Below are 23,161 nucleotides of genomic sequence, written 5' to 3'. Positions count from 1 at the left end.
AACTTTTAAAAACTTTTTGGTTAAAAATAATAATAATAATAATAATAATAATAATAATTTAAGGTTTCACTTTCTAGTGTTTTACACCTAATCAAAAGTTGAACAATTGACACGGCACACTTTGTTAGGGGAGCAAAAAGTTGTTAAAGGACTAAATATCTCGTTTTTTTGTTATACCTGTAGGGACACCATAACAAACAGGTGCAGCCCCAATCAAGAATGGAAGTTTACATGCTTTTCGGGCTTGGCTGACAAAATATCCAGCCCTTAACTTATGTCTGAAACATTATTCACCTACATCATCTGGCATTGGATCAACTATTTTCTTCTTTCCTCGGCCTTTCTTAGTGTTTCCTTTCCTTTCTTTCACAGTCATGGACTTTAACTCTTATGCTAATAAACTGCATTGGATGCAGCCTGTGGAAAACATTGATCGTTCTTCCAGAAAAGATTTAAGCATAGCTTTGGCAAAACGGTCAATGTCCAAGTCTGTCACTTCCCATAGGTTGGCAACCACAATAGGAGCGCCAGCTAACAAATAGGAGAGAGAAGTACCAACTGGAGCATAACATCCATTTAGGTTCAAAGATCCGCTGCTACATCCCATAAGAAGCATAGCAGCACAACTCTCCAGTTTTTGAATTTTTTCTCTGGGAATATATTGCGCCCCTGTGTAATCACAAAGAGCAGAATAGTGAGTCCATTTGAAGGGAATAGTCAAAATAGTAACTAAAATTAAACATATTATTACAGCATGATAATGTAAACACAAGGGACACACCACTTCCATGGCCAAAATATAGAAAGAGATCACGGTTTTCTACAGCTGAACTCAACTCTTCTGTTGATGGAACTATTCCAGCCATTCCCTGGAAAGGAAATGTATCAAAAGAATAATCATAGTTATAATAATATAGAAAGAGAAAGAAAACATTGCAAACAAAATCAAATGCTCAACTAATGGAGAATATAAACAGTGCATAATAAAGGTTTCCTATGTCATTGTGCACATGATGATAATGGAGCACAAATACAATTTCAACTTATATTTGAACTTTTGGTGTCAAATCATTTTTTCACTGCCTTACAGTCTTTTATCATCATTTAGCCACTGTAGAAGCAACAAGACCTTACCTGCATGTTCTGATGTTTAAAGAACTCTTCAAATTCAGTTTGCGTGCGACTTAGGTCACCACTAGGATTCAATAAATAAAACGCATCCAACGGATCTATCAATGGGAATTTAGTAGCAATTCCGGCAGCTTCCTCTTGGACAGACCGCCTTTGCAAAGCCATGAAGATGCTGGTAACAGAAGGCATGCGGTACACTTCTTGCTCTCTCATGATAGGCATATTTTCCAAAGGCAATCAATCAATCAATCAATCAATCAAAGCCTTAATCCCAAAAGTGGGGTCGGCTAACATGAACCAAATTTGATTATTCCGTGTAGTCATCAACATAAATCTTTCTCCTCCATCCCTTACGATCCAAAACTTCATCCTCACGTAAATCCATGCACTTCATATCCTTCCTCACTCCTTCCAACCAAGTCATCTTTGGTCTCCCTCTTCCTCGTTTAATCCCTCCATGGTCCCACTCTTCCACTCTTCGCACCGGTGCACCCTCGGGTCTCCGTCTTACATGTCTAAATTGAGTGATTGGGCAAAATCCATAATAGCTTCACCACCGGCGTCCCTCTGCCCATACCCAAAGCCTCCATGGACACTCTCATAGCCATCTCGGCTCGCCCCAACGTGCCCATTTAGATCCCCTCCAATATATAACTTCTCTGAGTGGTGGACACCCTGCACCACCTCGTCTAGGTCCTCCCAAAATTTTCCAAAGGCAACATCTGCAATTAGTTATTCTACATTAAACTTGGCTAGGAAAATAAGAAGGGTAACAAGAGTTGTGAGATTCATCACCTTTAAGTATACCCAAAGGAACAGATTGGAATCTGATGCCATATAAAGGGAAAAATATGAAGCCATTTCAGGATAGAGTCGGATAATCACTAAGAGGTCATCAGTCAGTCAACAACTTAATTTCATCACCAGACCATATAGCAGGACAAAGGTAGAGATAGGGATATTTGAAGCTGTGCCTCAAGTCCAAATGATGCTGATACCTAACTAAACAGTTCACCATTGTCTATGACATCAAAATTTCCGGGGTTACAATTTGACCAAAGTTCCACAGCCACACATAAACCTAGCTACGATAACTACAGATAAAAGGCCAATCATTTCAGATTCATAGGTTTACAAAGGGGAAACACAAACAAGATCATATGATGTCCATCGGGTTGGAGCCCGGACGAGTGACATAATGAGACAAGTAAAATAGTCATTAATGTATCAGTAAATGGTTTAGAGCAGTAACAAACTGCTGCAACACAACAAACCTACTGAACTAAGGAATATCCTCCCTCGTCATACTTTAGCTTTCACACCTGTATCTAATTATATGAGTAATACGAAGGATAGTAATCGTTTGAGAGCTTTGATAAACCATTGTTGGAGCTTGGAAAGTTGGAAGTGAACGTCAAATCTTTTCAGGTCAACTTAGAAGGAAAGGAGAAAAGGTGAGGCAGATTCTACAAGCCTCCTGTCTCATCAAGAGCCTAGAACATAGAGAGAATTATTTTTAAGAATGCAGTCTTCAGTTAGGATCATTCAAATCAATATATGTTGCCAATATTGCAGTCTCAAGATTGGCACCTTTATTACTTCTCGTGTGGTCAATATATCTCATTTTACATTTGCCTAAAATTGATTCTCATCGTTGCACAAGTATATCAGAAAAATCATATCTAGGATGCTTCTCTCATTTCCTACCTTTTCCTTTTCTTGTTATTCTTCATATTGGTGAAGGAGCAACTTTGACACACTAGTCCCAAAATAGAGGAATACTGAAAGAGATGGAGGGTGAAGGAGGGCAGGATTGCAGGACACATAAATCGAATATGGGAGCAAATCCAAGTGTTCAATATGACATTTTAGAAGATTATAGGATGTGAGGACACTGGACACCATCCTAATTATGATAAGGGGTAAGAGAATACTGCATATCTATAACATATGCATAATTCTCACAAGGACAAAAAAAAAAGCCAATTAGAAAGCATAACAATCTTCTCCAAAATTAAATAGTGTGCTACAAAAGGTTAAGCAGTAGTATAGAAAGAATAAACTAAAGACCCACCTGAACATCGCTGTCTAGCACAAAAACAACAGGCTCCCTACGTGTGCAGTATTCTAGCTCAACCTTGTTAACTGCAGCAATGAGTGAATCCAATAGATAATCAACTGCATCATATGCCTTATCCAGTGAACTAGATCTTCCTCGATCACAATCTATGACGCTACCAATGTAGCAACCTTTCTCAAGGAACAGCTTTGGGATTCTTGCCTTCTCCATATTTACAGACTTTATGCCTCCCATAACTACCTTTAAAATACTTTCGTTTGAATCCCATTTGCATTCATCTTTTTCTCTTTCATGCATGAACTCCTTCACGGCACAATTCAGTGAATCACCATCTAACCATCGGCCAAGAAGCATAAATTTCCATTGACCAAACCATGTTTCTTCTATCTCCCTGAAAAATTAATACCCAGGACAGAAGTAATGAGTGGACTGCTATTTACAAAATAAGCTAAAAATAAGCTTTAGCAGGGTTGATGATGCTTCCAATAAAAGAAGTTAATAAGAACACACCGCAGCAGTTTATGCAGGCGCTTATCAAGATTGTCTCTGCAAGTCCACCATACTTTGCGGCTTCTTTTAGTGTGTTCTTCAGGAAAGCTTGAGCAAGATAAATAATTTCCTCGCAATAACGATTTAAATAATGGAGCTACATCATCAACCAGACTGTTACAGCCCCAGGGTGAGCACCACTCCTGTACAATTTTCTCACCAAAAGTTGAGCAGCTAGAACCAGTTTCTTCATCTGATTCATTGGAGGGAAAAAAAAAACAAACAAAAAAAAAAAAAAAAAATCTGTAAATTGCACCTGAAATGTTATACGAAGCCCTAAGGGCTACAATGCTACATAAAAGGAGCAAAAATGGTAATATTTAGTTAAGCCAATCATTTATAACACCAATCGACGCATGATTTTGGCATGCATTTCCAAATTTTTACCATCTTTGGAAATATATTAAATGCTTATATCAAGTTATATGTAATCATTACCCATAGTTTAATAGTTAATATTCCTATATAAACTTGAATTATATATCATTCTTAAGGAAATGTTACCTTGAAGAACTTTACTCAGAGGCAACAGCAACACAGCAGGCTGACTATCAGCATTCAAATGGGACAATAGTATCCAACCGTGAACACCCGAGGGATAGCACATCAGGTCTTCAAGAAGGCCAGCATAAGAAGCCCCAAGTAAACTCATACATACAATTGTAGCACTGGGAAGCTTTTCGAAAAACTTTGCCACATATGATTCTATCTCCTCAGTTGACTTAGGGGCCATCCTGACATTAGACATTGCCACAACATATCATTAGTTTCAGGAAGGTCTAAAAAGAACTGAAATCAATCATCCATAAACTAGTGACCAGCACCTAAGCAACGTGCACATATCTTCTATCATGCTAGTCTCAACTGCAGCTTCATAACCCTGCATTAGTAACGATCAGATAACAATTCACTAAAACACAATACATCCAGCTAGAATGACAATTTGCAAAGCATAAGCCAGCTGGAAATTGTAATGCAATTATCCAAATGTAAGAAAGCACAAAATATAAGATACATATACCTCCTAGAATTTGTGTAACATATACTACTTACGTGCAATGCCCAACTGCCAAATATGTAGTACGTGCAGGAAGAAAAGCCTTCTCCAACTGTGTAGTTTATTGATACTGAGAATACCTAACACAAAATTACCCATTTGCTTCTGATATGACTCTACCCCAACCACCAAAACAAGTGAAAAAAAGATCAAAACCAAGGGGAACTAGATTTCCATATCCAAAGAGTGATATTTTTAAGCAAACCAAACCATTGTATCACATGTTTAAACCAATGACATATGATTCTATCCAAGCTTCTGTTTGCAAAAGAGAATTGTTTGTAGAAGACACAATAATATTTCAAGTTAGGTCCTCCAAAGGAAAGAAGTGAATTGTCAATTAAACACTTGCTACTCCATGTGGAATAGAACTCTGGTACCAAGGCTTCAATTCTATATGCTGCATGGCTAACCATAACAATGGAAAAGTGAGTAAAACTAAAAATGCACCACTGAAGCATCATTACAAATTGTTAGTTGACAGTAGGTTTTAAGTTTTTAACATTTGAACACCTGTAATATAATTGATTAGTAACACCAAGAATATAATTTCTTTTAGAAAAAAACAAACAAGCATACCTTATTTTTCGATACCATCTGAGATCTATGCTTCACTGAAATAGCTGAAAGGAGCTGTAAATTGTGATAGACGCCAACTGAGGCTTGATGAAAATAAGCAGCCCAATAATTTTCAGAAAGCCCTTTGCAAGGAGAAAGAGAAGGCAAATTCTTTCTTGAAGCAGAAACCACATGAATCAAAGCAAGCAGCCTAGACACCTGTCATAGTAATTGTTACACCCAATTACACTAACTTAATTTCAATACCAGTATGCAAATAGATTTTAAAACTGTACATGTTTATATCCACTTGAAAGAAGAAAAGCCCCTTTACCAGCTTGCAAAGATCAGACTAGAAAGCCAAGATCATGCTCCAATCATGATTCTCATAATAAGACTTAAAAACATCCCCTAATATTATACTCTTACAACTCTACCAACATCCTCTATATGCCCCCTCCACACTATCTTTCAATAGTCAACACCAGTGGGAAGGATGCAAGGGTGACAAATGGAGATGATAGCCATTAGCTAATACATAAGATCAGAGGTATCTCGATGGAATTTTGATGCCATGATGACAGCTTCCGAGTTACGACACAGTTTTCACTGCAGTGAAGTTTAAGGCCTAGTATGCATCAAAATATTCACTTGACATCAAGCTGCAGCATAAATAACTGGGGAGTAATCATTTTTGGTTATTCACTATTTGTATTAAAAAAAATATTGAAATATGGATCAATGACTTAAAACCTCTGTTAGCGCCACCAGATTCAACACAACGAAACTAGGGTAGATATGAGTATACGAGTAATATGACCACCACTCGCTCCTAACAAAAAAACATGTATTAGGCCAACGCTTTGTCTTGCGTAGAAACAAAGCCAATAAATATCTACAAAAATATTATAAAAATTATAAAATTAAATATTAAAAAAAAATTTAGAAATATATAAAAAATAAAAAAAAGATCTTGAACTTGACTTTCTAAAAATTTTGATCAGAGCATATTCAAAATTTGAAAAGTTCAAACAGGATCTACAGATACATAACACTTATATACTAAAAGAAAAATAAAGAAAATTAAATAACACTCCATGCCAACTTAAACTTCCTGATACTAGCTAATCTCCACTAAGGACACTAGACATGTTATTTTAGTTTTAAAAAAGGATAAGGCTCCCAGACTTCAGCTCTCCTATTTTGCCTAGTCTCTTGAAAAATGAAAGATACAAAAACAAAAGAATTCTACTTGAAATTTGGAATCTTCATGTCCAAATCACTGCAGCAGCTCCACAACAATTCAGGCTACGACTGGCCTCCCGTACAGCCACTACAATCCATCACGTGTATCCCACTATAAAGTCAGCATCATCACATGTATTCTTTGACTTTTGTTCGCAATCTATACAATTACTCATTCATCCCGCAAAACAAATGTCCACCATTCTTTATTCAGATACAGTAGTTTAAAATGACTTCGTTATTCTATACAATTCCCATATTACCCTTTTTCCACCAAAAAGCAACTAATTTGTCACATGATGGATTCAAAACAATAAAATTCAAAAGTGGAGACAAGTTTAGAAGATCTTATCTCAAGTTCATAAAATGTCAAAAGTGGATTATATTACTAAGACTAAGGGAGTACAAATATCAATCAGACCCACAACAACAATATCAAAGCCTTAATCCCAAAATACAGGATTGGCTACATGAACCAAAAGTTTATCTCAAGTGGTTCTCCATAAAGATCACCCCAATTCATTTCTACCTCGAGCTATATGCTTCCCACAAACCCAATTCTTCAATCATTTTAAACTACCTCCCATCCAAGTCATCTTTAGTCTCCCTCCACTCCTTCTAACATCCCCCCATATTCCCATCTCCACTTTCCTTATTCGACTTTCCTTATTTGTGCATCACGTGGTCATTGTCGCCCATGACCAAGCCAACGCATCCCCCGAAGAATAACAACCCCTTCATTCCTTATTTGAAAAGAAAATCATATTACAAATCATATGTTTTCTTCATTTTTCATTTCCATTACATCCCCCACTTAATCTAATATTTAGTCAATTTCATTCTTAAGTTTAAAATATATAAAAACTAAAGTTTAAAATTTGTGACCACTGATATGTCAAAACTTACGATGATTAATGTGGTTAAAATAATAATTGTTTGATTTCTTCTAGAAAGTACTCTCACTAAAGTTATTTTCAGTAAAAACCTATACAATTTAGAAGTGTTAAAATATACCTTGGAAATATTAAGCCCCCTTCATATAAACCATCACAGGTGTCTCACGGTAATAGTTATATTGGCTACGATTTTCTTCTTAATATTAGGTTGTGTGGAGTTGATGAGAAAAAAAAATGAGTGAAATTACATAATAAAAAGAGATAAATAAATGGACCACATGGCCATTTTAGGAAATGGAGCAAACTTTTTACGGCAACCAAAATAAGAAAATGGAGCAACATTTGGGGACAAAGGGAGCAATGTTTTCTTGTCTTCTTAACTTCTTTTCCTTCTTTCATAAAATTCAAACCCACAATTGTCACTTTCTCTCCTAACAAGTTATAGTGAAAGTCTCACTTTTTTTCCTTATATATATCTCTCTCTTTAACTGAACCTTTTCCTACATTACAGTGAACTTTGCCTTGTCCATCAAGCATTTGGCAATGGAACAATCTTAGGTTAGTTTTGAATAAATTACTTAAAATCAAAAGGCCCCCTGTCTCGTATAAACTCTAGAATTCTAGTCGGAAATTTCTTACCTTAGACTGCTTCCTTGGATGAGTGCAAAAGCTCTCCAAAATGAATCAAACAATGTTTGAAAAAGCGCGCCTAGGCGTTGAGGCGCAAGGCGATCAGGGGTGAGCGCTTAATTAGGTCTGGGCGATGCGTTTTGGGCGAGGCGCACATGAGGCAAACTTCAAACCCATATACAGGGCCTCACTTCAAAGAGGCGCACCAGGCGCAGCAAAACCCCTCTCACCTCAGTGCGCCTTGAGCTTTTTTATACATTGGACTCAAAAAAAGATTTCTCAAAACCCTAACTTTTTGAAGAAATTTCTTAATTGTGGAAATGGATTGAGCTTTGGATTGGATATTTGACTTTGTTAAGGATGCTTTATAAGAGGCTAAAGTAAAGATTTTGGGGAATTAAAAGACAGTAGACCTCATCAGACAGAAAAAATGGATAGAGAACGCTAGTTGGTATGAATTAATTAGGTTTTGGTAAGGAAAAGGTAGTAAAATACAAAGTGTAATCACAATCAAGAACAAAACATCAAATATATTACAAGATTCTTAGTCAATTTTGGATCTTGAAGACTTTGCCAATTCCAAGTACGCTAAACAAAAAGAAGGAAAACAATTAAATGGTAATAGCTACATCATTCCTATTTTAAATTAAAAAGAGGTTCAAACACAACATCTTCTACGTAATACTAAGACATACGTTATAACTAATGACTTCGTACATATATCACTCTAATAGGCACAAGAGCTAAATATGTCAAAACCCAAAATATTAAACATATTGTTCTTATAATTAGGTTACGAAAGCAGACAAATGGCATCCATGAAACATGTTCTTGATTTCAAAAGACTTTTGCAAATGCTTTTCATGTTACAAAATATATACTTCCTCCGTTTCTTATTAGTTGCAACCGTTTGACTTTTGCACTATTCATGTACATCACTTTAATCATTTTTGGTACTCCCTCCGTTTTTTTTAAACGCACCACTTCCTATAATCGGCCGTTTATTTCTAAATGCAACACTTCCTTAAATGGAAATACTCAACACTATTTTATTATCTCTCTCCTCAAATGGTCCCAACTTCTATCCCGCTCACACTTTTATAATATTTCCTTTCTCTCACATCCCTTACTTTTACATAAACTATTCACCCACTATCACTTTTTTTATCATTTTTTAATTCCCCAACAAACCCCGCACACAGTTTTTTAACAAATTCAACTTAACCGCATAAAACTCTATGGCGGTCAAAGTGTTGCATTTTGAAAAAAACGGAGGGAGTATAAAAAGTAAGGAATAATATAGTCATGTGGGGTCTTGTTAAATTTGTCTCAATGTATATCTCAATAAAATCAACTTTTTTCAATTTTTACTTATCTGAACTTGAAAATATTAATGCTATAAGTTGTGCATTAGCAAACGTGAAAGTCAAACGGTTGAACCAAATAAGAAATAGAGGAAGTATACACAACTGATAGGTCATGTTAAACATATGATCTCAAACCTAAATATGAGCATACAACAAAAAAAAATTGTCCTCTTTCCTATTGTTATTACAGCTTTTTCTATGAATATCAAGTTCTAGACAATTGAGGCAACAATTGTCCGACAAGAACATATAAAGACAACTTTGAAAGCAATTCAAAACTTCTCATAGATACAAAATAAAATACAAACAAATGCAAAAGGACCTTTAAATACAAAATTATAGTAATTTCTTATCCAAAGTTGTCAGCAAGAATTTCGTTCTTGTCACAAGATTGATGTTGATAAACACAAATCTCACGATTCATCTGGGACAACTGAACCTTCTCAGACTATTAAAAACATATAATACCGCAAAAAAAAATTATGAATTGAACTTGCTTTATCTACTAGTCATTAATTATATTCATCCATAACTATTAAACATATACTCATTATAACTTTAATGTTAAGTCAACTAACATAATCCAACACATTTCAGTCGCCACAACTCTTGAGTCAACAAAATGATCACAAATGAAGTACATTCAAACAGGATGGTTTGGAAACAAACCTTCTGAAATAGCACAGGAACCTCACGACTGAGAACAAAAGACAGCATTTGGAAGGAGACTACATGGGGCATTTGTATGCAGCACAACTCACAGCAACTGCTCCTGGAATAAAAAAGAAGAATGTATTACAAAGGACTGCAGTTAGTTACATAGGATATTAAAAAAAATGCAGATACTTGTGCGTAAATAATAAGAAACATGAACAAAAGTAAAATCCTTTATGTGCAAACTTTGCAAAAGCCTACTTTAGTAGCCGATTGACATGACCATTACCCTAAAAATTTCTAATCCTAAATTTCACACAGCTATGCATATCGTGCTACAGCTTTGCATGTCTTAAAAAGAGCAAAAGATGGCAGGCAAGGCCAGATTGAAACCATAGATCCTGAGACCAACTCAAAATGAGAAATAAATAATTTAAGAGCACCACAGCTCAAACCCACCTCCTAGATGACCTAGACGATTGGAAAAATTATACCCATATCAATTTCCTTTTGTACATAGCTATAGATTAGCATAAACCAGGATCCAGAACACATTAAGGGAAGAAAATAGAAATAAGGAGTTAATTCATAAATATGTACAAGAGAAAGCTCAGAAAAAGGATTATCAAACTCTTTCAGTTATTAAACAACCTTAAAAGGACCTTACCTGGTTTGTCTTAAAAATTTTGTGTTTAAGTTAAGCTATAACTGACTCATAAGCTAGAGAAAATAGTTTTGATCACGAATTTTGCACTTCCATGTTAAGCTTGGATTAGACTCCAAACCTCTTCCTCCACCATAGTTTTTTCCTGCCTCCTCTAGTGTGTCCTTAAACTAAATGAAATCAAACTACTTCTCTCTGCATTTAACAACATAAATTAATGATTTTCTATATCAATCATTAAAAGACGAGAAGGGTTGAGCTATTTGTGCGACGTAGCATAGGATTTCCTTTCAGTAGGAAAAACCAAAGACTTCAGCTTGTGCACAAGTGCACAACCCAAAAAAATGTTACTTTAACTAGGGTAGTACAATATGTCTCAAAGCCTCAGCTATACTGCAATAGAATGAATGAGAATAAACACTTTATTATTAGTTTATGTTAGCAGATTTACTCCAATATCGCAATAACATCAAAGTAGAAGCTAGAGGTAAAAGTCTAGAACTGCAGGTCATCCCTGCAAGACCGGCACCACTTATTGTCAGCTAAAAGTTTACCTTCCAAACAAGAGCTTGATTTTAACAAAGAAGCAATTGCTTATACTGGCAGAAAATTGCATCATATAGCCCAACGTCCATCCTTAGAAAGTTCCACGAACTTGCCAAATCTTTATTATCTGATTTCCCATACCCAAATAAGCTGTCCACTTCCTTTCCAGGGTTCCAGTTTCAAAAAAAACAAAAATATAAACAGGTTTACCTAGTTAAGGATTGGTTATAGCACTACTCCCAAAAGATTATCCAAAACCTCACCAAGTCAGAAATGCAGTTCTTATTGGAATTACAAGAAAAGGCCAGCCTACATTATAGAAATGGGGATTGGTCGATGGTCACCATTATAAAAGTACCCAGCTACCAGGTCAGCCAAATCGAAGACCTGACTCCCAAAACTTCAGGCACTCTGCAACAGAGAGCAAATGTTAAGTCAAATTGCCAAGAAGGGTAGATATAAATGTGAGTGTGACCAATGAAAACCGATGATAGCCATTGCTACATCTGCTACTCATCCAAAATTTTCAGGTATCATTTCACAGAAAAATTAAGCACAATTCCTCAACTTGAAACCTAAGATAAACCGTGTGAGATTTAGACAGAAGTAATTTGTGGGTATCCCGTTGTGCTCTGAATTTTTGATGACAAAGCTTTGCTTATTTGTTTAAGTAATAAACATAATTTTAAACATAAAGTAGATGTAATCATAAGAATAGTGTCCTAAAACGCGTTGAAAATATTCTCTTTGAATTTCCAACTAGCACAAAATTTTACACCCTTTCACTCACTAATGAAAAGATATTAACATTTAAATAAATTATAAATGAAAGTACAAGAATGGATATAAGTGCTGGAAGATACCATGATTAAAGTCAGTTTTCAGATGCATATGTAATGTTCATGCATGTGTAAATCACATAAAGAGCAGAATCCATACCCATTGCCCTCAGAATACAAAGCTTTCCAGGAAAACCAGCAAAGATCATACAATACTTTTGCTCATTCGACAGCCAAATTATCCCCAGGAATTTCCTTGCCAATACTAGCAAGCTCAAGTAGGTTAGAACTCGAACAGTCACAATCATTTCCTCCCAGCAATATAGACATACATTTAGCGTATATGATGTGCAATCTATGAGTTCCAGCCAAAGCTCCTTGGCATTTACCTGCCAAGAAACTCAGTTATAGAAATTTAAAAAATCGACACTGAAGTTCGTCAACGTAACTCAAACTTACACCACCTTATGTCAGATAGTAAAAAATTTAGCAACATGCAAGGAACTCTAAACAATCTTCTTCCAAGACTGAAAGCAGTGGCTCAAGTGAATCATGCCTGCCCGTGTGCAATAATTAACTTTTGACCACAGGCTTAATCATGTTGCTAGCAATTGAACATCATTGGATCTAAAGCAATCATACAAAGTACATGTTTTGACAGCCAATTTCCCTTTGGAGGATCAAAAACAAAGAATAATAAATTCAACTATGTTGATTTCTGCAACCACTTCCATTATATCATTACAAAGCTAGAAAGCACAAATTTACAATTCTTGACAACCTGTCACATGAGATCCAGATAATGAAAGAAACTCCTAACCTGGATAATCATACAAAGGCTAAACAAAACACAGGGGAAAAGGCAGAAGGGAGAATATCCATTACAAGAGAATGCAAATCTATATCCAAGTAGAAAATAATTGGTGAATGGTGATACAACAATAAAAAATAAAATTCGAACCTCCATCCCAAATAGAAACAAGATGTCCCCCCATATAGAAACTTTATAACCTTGGGTACCAAATTCTTTCATTCCTTTTTAACCCCTTTGATTCAGGTCATCCATAGCCTACCTCAACTTCTTTATGTATCTCCCTCATTTCAATCCTCTATTCTCTCAGCTTCTGCCTCCTTAACTTGCCACTTAAACAATTCTCATTTCATAAATCTAAATATAGATGAAGCTCAATCCACAATTCAAACAGCAAGCTGAGAGACCCGAGACCTCTTACAAAAAAAAAGAGAAACTCTGAGATACTTTGCTACAATTAATAATACGCATACTAATACTACTACAATATGAAAGCATCAATCAAATACATTTAATAGGTTCAAGAGATGCAAAAGAAGCTCATGAATTCATGAAGTGGATTTTCAAAGGTTATAAGAACATTAAATGAACAGTACCTAAGCCAATTAGTAGTCTCAGTACGTGTTGCCTACGGACAAACTCCCACTTCATTCGAATAAAACAAGTGAATGAACCAAATAATTTGAGTTCGCTTGAAAGACATTTCTGGCAAGTAATTTTGTTAGAAGCAATTGTTGCTTCACCTTCCAATTGGCCATTAGAGTAGCTATTAGTAGCATTCTGTAGTACCCCTCTGACAAAACCAGACTTGCTGCCATGAGAAGACAGCTTTCTAGAACAAGTTACTGTTGAATTTTGCTCAGCTGCACAGGACTTTGCAGTAACCAGGGTTTCTAGCTCCTTCTTTGTCTTCCTGGACCTTTAAGTTTCTGTTTTTGCTTTTGTCTTTGCAGGCCTTGATAGAATGTTGATGCCTGGAATAGCTACAGCACAATCATGATCAATCTTATTTCCAGATTTAGCACTGATAGCAAATTCCTCCCCAAATGTATACTTCACTGAACTGGCTCCCTCAAGCCAGATAGCAAGATCATCCTTCTCAAGTGAGATCAAGCTTAGAAGAGATGATTCATATGGATTTCCTGAAGCACAATCGACACCCTTTCTGTACAAGTTACCAAGTTGCTCATTGATGCAACTTTCCAGCACAAGTGAACACCTTGAGCAAGTCAGAAAGTCCCTTTCAACAGCCAAAACTTGCATTGAAGTCTCTAATTCTTTTTGTGCCAAATCCAAAAGACTCATTCCATGGTATACCTTCCCTGTATAATTTGCCAGAAACCCTAGTCAATATAACATATCTCCAATGATAAAGAGAGTCAAGGACCAAACACAGCATAAAAAGAGCACCACAAAGCTTATTCACATGCCTAGACATGAGGAAAAACTGACAATGAATCGGGGCAAGCTTTGCAAGCAGGAGATACTCTTGCCTAATATGAACTGAGCTTCTGCCTCAGCTACATTTCCAAGTCTTTCATGGACAATACCAACCTAACATATATTACAATAGTCAATACAAACTGGTGTGAGATTAATAATTGAAATACCTACTGTTTTCAATACCATACATACACAGTCAAGTTAAAAATGTGAAAACCTGCAGTGTGCTCTCAAGATAACAGCGGAGCACATTTCACGGGGTAAGTAAAAAGTCATCTGAATCCTGCGAGATATTATTACTGGGCCAATGTCTTAAAGCTACTTGATTTAACACCGAGAACTGACTAACACAAGCTGATGGCTTCCGGCTAGTAGTTTCCCCAAATTCTTCATTATTTTATTCATGCTGCTGAATTAAGAAAGAAAAATGCTGCTGCAAGAGCTTACCACGCAGCCGATGAGCTTCTTTTGCACAAAACAAAGCCTACAAGGACAAGAGACATAGTGAATTGGTTAGACCAACAGAAATATACATGTATTGAGTAAAATGATAGAGATAATGTCACTGGCAATCTATTATTTCAATTTGTACATCATAAATGATGATTTGAGATAGTCCTGATACTTTGAGATAGATAGTGCTAATACCCAGAAACCATATATAGTATGTAGTCTTATCATGAAGAGATCAAAAGTTCACGACGCCTGAAGAAAGTAAGGGTTTTAGCATATACATCTAGCAGGATGACTTTCATCCTCTTGTTGAATGAATTAAGAGAACATTCCATGTAAGTAACATACCTCAATAGTCCTTCCAACAACAATGAGCCTTTCACTCAAATCATGGTATATATATCCAGCTTGAAAAACTGAACTGCGGGATACAGAAACCTAGATGAAAGGTAAACATCAAAAGGCAATCATGAACATTATAAGCATTGAACTATAATTATTTAAACCCACACTTGATGAGCCTTACATTTGAAATGAGATTGGACGCAACCTCTTTCACTTCCTCATCGGAGATCTCTAATTGTAAAGAATGTTTGAGCTGATGGAAAGCCAGGGGGAAAACCGAAGATAAAAAAGAGAAGTTCTGCTGAAGCCCAACTGATAGTGGCTGAGAATCCTTCAAGCTAGCGATCCAAAAGTCAAGAGACTCTGCATCACTATCATAATGTTTAGAAAGAGCCTTTATAAATCCCTCATTGACAGGTACAGCGCAAAGTGCATGGTTAACCCTTCGCGATTCCCACAATGATAACAAACACTTCTTCAATGGAACGTTCATCTCTTTTAATAATATATTCGTCAAATTTACAACATCTGAATGAAGAGTCATGTCGCCCTAAAAACGAAGCAAAAGATCATAATCAAGAGATAGCGTGAATTGAACAATACAGTTATATCTCAAAAAACTAGAACAGCATAACTGATTATCTTATTCCTCAGGGCACCTTAATGGATAGTAAGTCAGCAACATGATACAGTAGCAGCAACAAATAATCAAATTTCATGTCAGAATTGGCAATGATAGAGCGACCAGTAACATCAGTACTCAACCATAGCTTCACAGCTTCACGGATGTCTTCAAATATTTCCTGCTCAGTGTAAAAGTTAAAAAGAGATAATAGGACGAAAACCAAGAACACCTGCCAATTAGAGAAAATAAATGTTTATTATTCAAAGATAAAAACAAGGCACACCTTTGAGGTTGGATTGGCTTCTTGAGTGGAAAGAGCACGTAAGCAATACACAACAGCTAATTGATTAAAAACCTTAGCAGGTATACCATGAGTCACCCTAGATGAGTCTTTCTGTTGAATTTACTAATTAATGTCAGAATAACAATTGAAGACAAATTGAATTAATTAACGATGGACTAAACCGAAGAGCAGCCTGATGTTACTCACAATTGACTTAATTGCATTTGACAGACACTGAATACAATTTTTGAGACCTTCTATTCCAAAGGTTCTTGACAGCATTCCTTTCTTAACTAGAATAATTGATCTCTGCATGTACTCGCTAGAATGATACACTTCCTGCAAGAGAAAGTCAATGATTTCCATTTGCATCCTCTGACAAAATATAGGATACACGTTGCTCATCTCTTGATATACCAAAAGTTCCTGAAACAATATTCAAGCAGATTTAGATATCATTAATAGACATGATCAAGAAGAAGAGTAACAAAAACCAGAAAGCATAAGATAACATGCACAAACCTGCTCTAAAATAGTCCCAACAATTTCGGTAGTCATACCCGGAGAGTCAAGCAAACTTTTACCCAGGACTGGAGCACTGCCTTCAATTTTCTTATACATTTTACATTGTATCTGCAAAACCAAAGGCAATAAATTGCAAGAAGTGTGAACTGCAATAAGACCCGATAATAATTCTTAACATAAATAAATAAACAACTATAATTACCTTAGCCCAATGCTTTATTATTACCACGGGACATGGAAGCTGCCCCAAATGTTTTCTAGCAAGACACCACTTTTCAAGACCAGATTTTGTTATCTCCACCACTTTACAGCTATCAATTTGATGGAGGATGTCCATAAGAAGGGAGTTTACTTTACATGCCTCATTTACATACTCTGCAATCTTATTTTCAGATAACTCTTCATCAAATCCCTTTTGCTTGCCCGTAAGTATCTCAGAGAAAAGTATACAGCGACTCCATGAGGCTCTACAACATATTTCTAAAGCCTCTAAGGCCTACATGGTAAAGTACTGAACATGTCAGCAGCATACAAGCAAAAAACTCAAAGCTCAAATAAACCCCCTGATACTAACCATGTGCAATTACCACATATAAGCATACTAACTTGTAAGAAAAAGTAAGTACGGTGCATGAAAAGCCATTTAACACATGGTGAACATCAATAGTTGGTACCTTTGCCACTTCATCAAGCAATGCACATACCTACCTCTCTACAAATGCACACAATACGGCTTACAATCCAAGGACAACTGAGGCGCCACAACATCCAAACAATCCAAGCACAATTTGTAACAATCAAGCAATTGCGACACAAATTCGCTGGTTTTGGGATGTTTCGGCGATTCTGAGAGGCGTTTCGGGAGGAGAGTGAGTGACTCATTCAAGAACGGTAGAAATTTCTTCGCAATTCATGAAATGTCGAGGAAAGAGAAAGGTTGCAAGAAGTCGGAGAATAGAGTGTGGATTGAAGTGAAATCGTATCTTTCGAGCTTCGATTTGTAAGAATCGAGCTTCAATTGAAATTCAAGTGAAACCGTACCCATAGAGGAAGGGCAGTGGTGGAATGACGAATGACCGAGGAAATCGTACACTTTTTTTTTTCTAAGAGAAGGAAATCGTACACTTTGAAAAGAGTAGTGTCCAGTTACTCTCGGTGATTTTTTGTTTCCGGATATCTCACGTGCCACGTAGGATTTGTTATTATTTTATTATATTTTGTAATTGTAGGGGTTAGAGGGTGAACTAACGGCGTCAAGTGTCTTCCCCTCCCCCCTCAACTTTTGCTCCTCCTCTTCATTCTCTCTCTGCTGTCTTCACAACTGTTGCTCCTCCTCTTCATTCTCTCTCCACTGTCGCACCTCCTCACTTTTGCCATGGTTTAGATCGCCATGGATCTGCAGCTACTGTAAATGGTTGCTTCGAAGGTTAGATCAAATTATACTAAACTTTAAATTGTTTCATTTCAGTTACTTGCAAATTGCTTGTTTTGAGCTTGAATCATAATCAATATGTAGGTTTAATTGGTGTTATATAGTGTTTTGACCGCTTGATTTGTGTATGAACTGTATAAATTGGTGAAATTAATGCTGTAATCTGGTGAAATTGGTGTTAATGTTGTTATATGTAGGTTTAATTACCTTAAATAATATCATAATCTGGCCACATTGTTGTTATATAATGTTTTTGATTGTCGGACTTTCATAATTAAGGAAAAATTACCTACATAACTGTATAAACATTGATGCTGTATTGGAGCTATAGAGTGTTCTGATAGTCTTGTTTTGTGTTTGAAATTTAGGTAAATTTACATTAAATAAATGCAGGTTTTCTAAATTTCCTTTGAATTTTGATTGCGAACTTGTTTAATTATATAGTGTTTTTTATTGTCTTGATGTGTGTATGACCTAATCTTGTTTTTGGATTTCTACTGTTCTGGCTGGTGTTGCCTGGTCTTATTATCTTCATGTTCTTGTTGGCTGGATTTCTACTGTTCTGGCTGTTATTGGCTGGTGTTGGTTGTGTCTTTAGAGTGACCTGTGGTGTTAGTAGTAATTTAGGAAGAAGGTCAGAGATGGATGAGTTGCTGGCAGCAGAGGATGGAATAGGGGGGTGTGGTGAGATAGGGGCATTGATTGAGATAGGGGCATTGATTGAAATAGGCCCTAATATAGACAAGCTGGACAACATTTCCCTTACACCAATGGGGGAGACCTCTTCCCCAATTGGGCCAATTCAGACCATACAGACGCCTGAAACTGTTTCAACAAACAAGGTGTCTGTGATGACCTCTGTTGAACCTCCAAAAGTTGGAATGGTGTTCAATGGTTGGCAGGAAATAGAGGAATATTATAAATCATACGCAGAGCAATGTGGCTTTGGAGTTAGCAGGGTTCAAAGTGCATTTACGATTAAGAAAAAGAGAAGGGGAATGACCTGGAAGTGTGAATGTTGGGGTGCCCCAAATATGAGGGCAAAGCGTAAGGCAAAGAAAAGGGCAAAGTTAATGGAAATCGGAGGATGTGTTGCTAATGAGAATGGTGACATCTTGGAGGATGAGCTTGCTAGGGGCAGAAGGAAGTCGAAAAAATGTTATTGCAAAGCTAGGATTTACGGCAGTGTTAATCATGAAGGGCTTTGGGTTTTGGCAACGGTGGAGTTGGAGCATACTCATACCTTGGACCCCGTTCTGGCTAAGTTAGTTAAAGAATATCGTATGAAGAAGATGACGCCGTCAGTTCATTAGAAATTGCTTAATTATTATGAGGTGGGAGTACCGGTGAGTCAAATTCGTGGATGTATGAGCACGGAGAATGGAAATTTGCCTAATGTTAAGGATATGCAACATGAGGTGTATAAGGATAAACGGTCGAAGATGGCGAGTGGAGATGCAAAAGCGATGATGGCATTTTTTTACTACATGCAGGCTGAGAATCCGAAATTTTTCCATGCTCATAGGTTGGATGAAGAAGGTCGTTTGAAGGATGTACTTTGGGTTGATGCTAGGAGTATAATAGCGTATGAAGATTTTGGAGATGTTGTATGTTTTGATGCGACCTATCTAACCAATGAGTACGATCTCCCATTTATTAACTTTGTTGGAGTGAATCAACATGGTCATTCGCTGTTGTAATTTCTGTGAAAGGCTAGTAAGTTATATGTCTCTTGTATTCTATATGGTTTTTTTATGATTTGGATTAGGTTATGTTGCCTTAAAAAATTCTATTGAAGGTGCTGTGACTTGTTTTTCCTCAGTTTATGACATGTGGATTATAAGTTGTGGATTATAAGCTGTTTCATTATTTGTTTAAAATACTGATCTGATTATGAGTTTGACACATACACATTAGTTTGGTCTGTGTTTATGTATAGGTCCTGATGAGTATAGAAAACATTCTGAGCTTAGAAACATGTCTAGGTATAACGATTTCAAGAATCCTTTGAAGAATGTGATATACGACAGCTTTACAATAGATGAATTCCAAAAAAGGTGGTGTGAAGCAATGAAGTTGTATGATTTGGAAGAAAATGAATGGCTCCAAGTGTTGTTTGTAGAAAGGCACATGTGGGTGCATGCGTATATGAAAGAGTACTTTTGGGCTGGGATGAAAACGACACAGAGGGTAGAGAGCATTAATAGGTTCTTTGATGGATTCGTTAATAGGCACACTAAACTCTATGAATTTCCTGAAAAATATTCTCAACCTCTGAAAAAGCGTGTGGATGATGAGATTGATGCTGATGATAGGGACCGCAAATACATCAGGCGTCTTGTTAGTGTATTTAAAATGGAGAGATATTTCCAAAAAATTTACACCGATGCAAAATTTCAGGAAGTCCAAAGAGAATGTGCTCGAATGTTGTATGTTGTTCCGAAGGTGGAGGACATTATAAGTGCCACTAAAATTTAGTACTTGATTGAAGATTGAGTTTGGATCAGGAAAAGTGGCACCAATGAAGATATAGTGACTGAGTGGAACAGGTTTTACTCAGTGACATTCAATCCAGTTACAAAAGAATGTAGTTGTGATTGCCGTAAGTTCGAGAAGGATGGGATTCTATGCAGGTACGTCATAAGAGTGTGGGATCAGAATAAGGTCAAAGATATTCCCCCCAAGTACGTAATTTCCCGGTGGCGGAAAGATGTGGTTAGGAGGCACACCCAGGTCAAAGTTGCATACCATGATCCAAGTCAAACAGAGGAATGCAAACGATACAACACCTTGATACCTGATCTTGAATCTTTGTGCGAGGAAGCGTCTGCAGTAGAAGATGACACAGTAGAGACTGTCCAAGTAGGAATTACGAAGCTACGTGAAGAGGTCAGAGCAAGTCGCGCAAAACTAATGGAGAATACTGCATTACCGACTTCTGAAATTGGGTCCTCAATTCCAGTTGCTCAACCAGCCACCACACCAAGTTCAACTCCTACTCACCAATCAACTCCCCAAGCATTCACACCAAGATCAACTCCTACGCACCAATCAACTCCCCAAGCATTCACACTAAGATCTACTCACCAAGCATCACCCCATGCAGTGACACCAAACACCGGTTGTGCCAAACCTAACCCCAATATCAGTAAAGAATCCACAACCAACAATGATGGAGTTAAAGATCCCATAATTATAAAAAAAAACCTCGAGGCCGCCCAAAGGGATCTCGGAACAAATCCCGTACTGAGTTAGGTTACAATACCACCAAGCCTAATACAAGAAAGGTGTTACCTGTAATACTAGAAATTTTTATTTTTTCTTTAATGTATATTTTCTTCTGGATATGTTAACTCTGTTATGTCATACTTGCTTGCAGAACTGTGACAATCAGGGTCAGTGAGTTGAACCCCAACCTAGTAGCTCCAACGTCAAAACGAAGTTACCGGTAACATTCTGTAAGCTGTTAATTTATATGAGCCAAAGCTGCTATATGTTGTTAACATTCTTTCATTGCAGGTGAAGCGTAAAAAGGGTCATAACCCATATGCTGAGTTTTGGAATGTTTCGACTGAAGTTCAAGTATCATGTGAAGAACTTCCTCTGCAGACACCAACGGAGGACTATTCTACAGACTCCTGCGGCAATGAAGAAGGAAAGAGAGGGGCTAAACCCTGCGGCTGATGGGGGTGCTGCCAATGATTGTCCTGTTTTGCAAGACACGTTGGACCCTAACATGACAGAAGTAGGTGGTCCCAACAACCACACAATTATTGTTAGGAGTAGACAACGTGGTGACCATGGTGTGGTTTATGAAGTGAGTGACGATGAAACATTCGAGGTGGTGTATGCTGATTATGCTTCCCGGTTGGATCTGTCAACCCCGAACATAATTCTCAAGAAAAATGGGGTGGCAATTGCTCCCACTGATACTGTTGCTAGGGCTGGAGTTCGTACCGGAGATATATTATATGCCCATGCCGTGGTAATCTTAGTTTGTTTACATTTATTTAATTTTTTTTTACTATTTTTAGTAAGGATATATAGTTGTTTACGCTTTATATTAACATAAGTACATTATTTTTGCAAAATCCTTCGAATAATATGAATGCCGGTGCTAAGTTCTTCTACATCAAGAACACTTGCACTCCACCACATGAGCTGAGGGTGTATGGGAAGCTCTCTTCCAAGCTGCATAAATTGTTCGAGAAATGGGGAGCCAAAATCAACAAGGACCCGAAGAGCTTGAAATTGATCCACCAAGACAGGAGGTTGTCAAGACAGAGCACTCATTAATTGACAGAACTGAGGAACTTCTGCGTTTGGAACGTAAGTAGGGTTGGTGGAATTTAATGGAACAACATCTGAACCTGCCTTACAGCTCCTCATACCAGTCCGCTTAGGCCTTTTTACTTGATGTGGAAAAGAGCACTTTGGTGCACCACGCCGCTTATTAGGATTATGCCTATTCTCGGGAGGTTGAACAACAAACTGATGGGCCACACCCTAGTGTACTCACAACACATGTTTACAATAGTTAGAAGCCACAACAACACAGGTTATCAACCAATAAAATTTTATACCTTTGTCATGGAGGAAGGTCCATCACTATCCCTAGCTTCCTTCAGATGAATCTCACCATATGCTACATCTAAACTCTACATAAAATTATCACAAATTCATAACCCAATTGTATTAAGAAAATATAGTAAATTAAATCATTAAACTCGATTAAACTAACCCCCAACTTTCCATAATCACCTGCGCTTGCAATTCGATCTTGTTTAAGGGCAATACTAAGCTTATTCATGTCCCAAACCTTTATTCGGGGAAATTCACCCCATTGCACAGGAAACCAATTTAACCTATCAAGATAAAAAAAAACCTACATTGAACACAAGACAGCCATCATATTTAAAATTAGAATACACCCATTACAAGAACAAGAAATATAATGACTAGATTTGAATATTAAAATACATACCACTGCGAATATGGTACACCCACCACATCCACCGGCAACCCCAGTAGAATAAAAGCGTCGAGCAAAACTACCAACACTCTCCATCAACTTTTTCAATACTAATT

At 37.0% G+C, this 23,161-nt stretch overlaps 1 protein-coding gene and 1 pseudogene across 2 annotated transcripts; one reads left to right on the top strand and one right to left on the bottom strand.

Annotated features, from left to right (window-relative positions):
* Positions 1-75: 75 nt before the first annotated feature.
* Positions 76-17,688, bottom strand: LOC145570650 (separase-like; annotated as a pseudogene). Its single transcript, XR_014096544.1, has 21 exons — positions 17,350-17,688; positions 16,844-17,137; positions 16,639-16,749; positions 16,324-16,542; positions 16,117-16,227; positions 15,868-16,011; positions 15,390-15,758; positions 15,212-15,301; positions 14,628-14,894; positions 14,398-14,521; positions 13,564-14,289; positions 12,317-12,545; positions 10,183-10,285; positions 5,397-5,594; positions 4,585-4,640; positions 4,265-4,494; positions 3,722-3,953; positions 3,204-3,602; positions 1,135-1,369; positions 782-869; positions 76-669 (listed from the first exon to the last, which is right to left on the bottom strand). The product of XR_014096544.1 is annotated as a separase-like (transcript).
* Positions 17,689-19,440: 1,752 nt separating this feature from the next.
* On the top strand, positions 19,441-21,476 carry LOC145571408 (protein FAR-RED IMPAIRED RESPONSE 1-like). Its single transcript, XM_081630444.1, has 5 exons — positions 19,441-19,756; positions 19,842-19,916; positions 20,013-20,502; positions 20,581-21,316; positions 21,453-21,476. The coding sequence occupies exons 1-5, from the start codon at positions 19,441-19,443 to the stop codon at positions 21,474-21,476; spliced, it is 1,641 nt and encodes a 546-aa protein (XP_081486570.1).
* The last annotated feature ends 1,685 nt before the right edge of the window (positions 21,477-23,161 follow it).

This window comes from Chenopodium album, chromosome 12 (assembly GCF_948465745.1).
Source record: "Chenopodium album chromosome 12, dcCheAlbu1.1, whole genome shotgun sequence".
NCBI classification, from domain to species: Eukaryota; Viridiplantae; Streptophyta; class Magnoliopsida; order Caryophyllales; family Amaranthaceae; genus Chenopodium; species Chenopodium album.
Note: the sequence above shows the minus strand (reverse complement) of the source record. Positions and strands in the feature narration are given on the sequence as shown.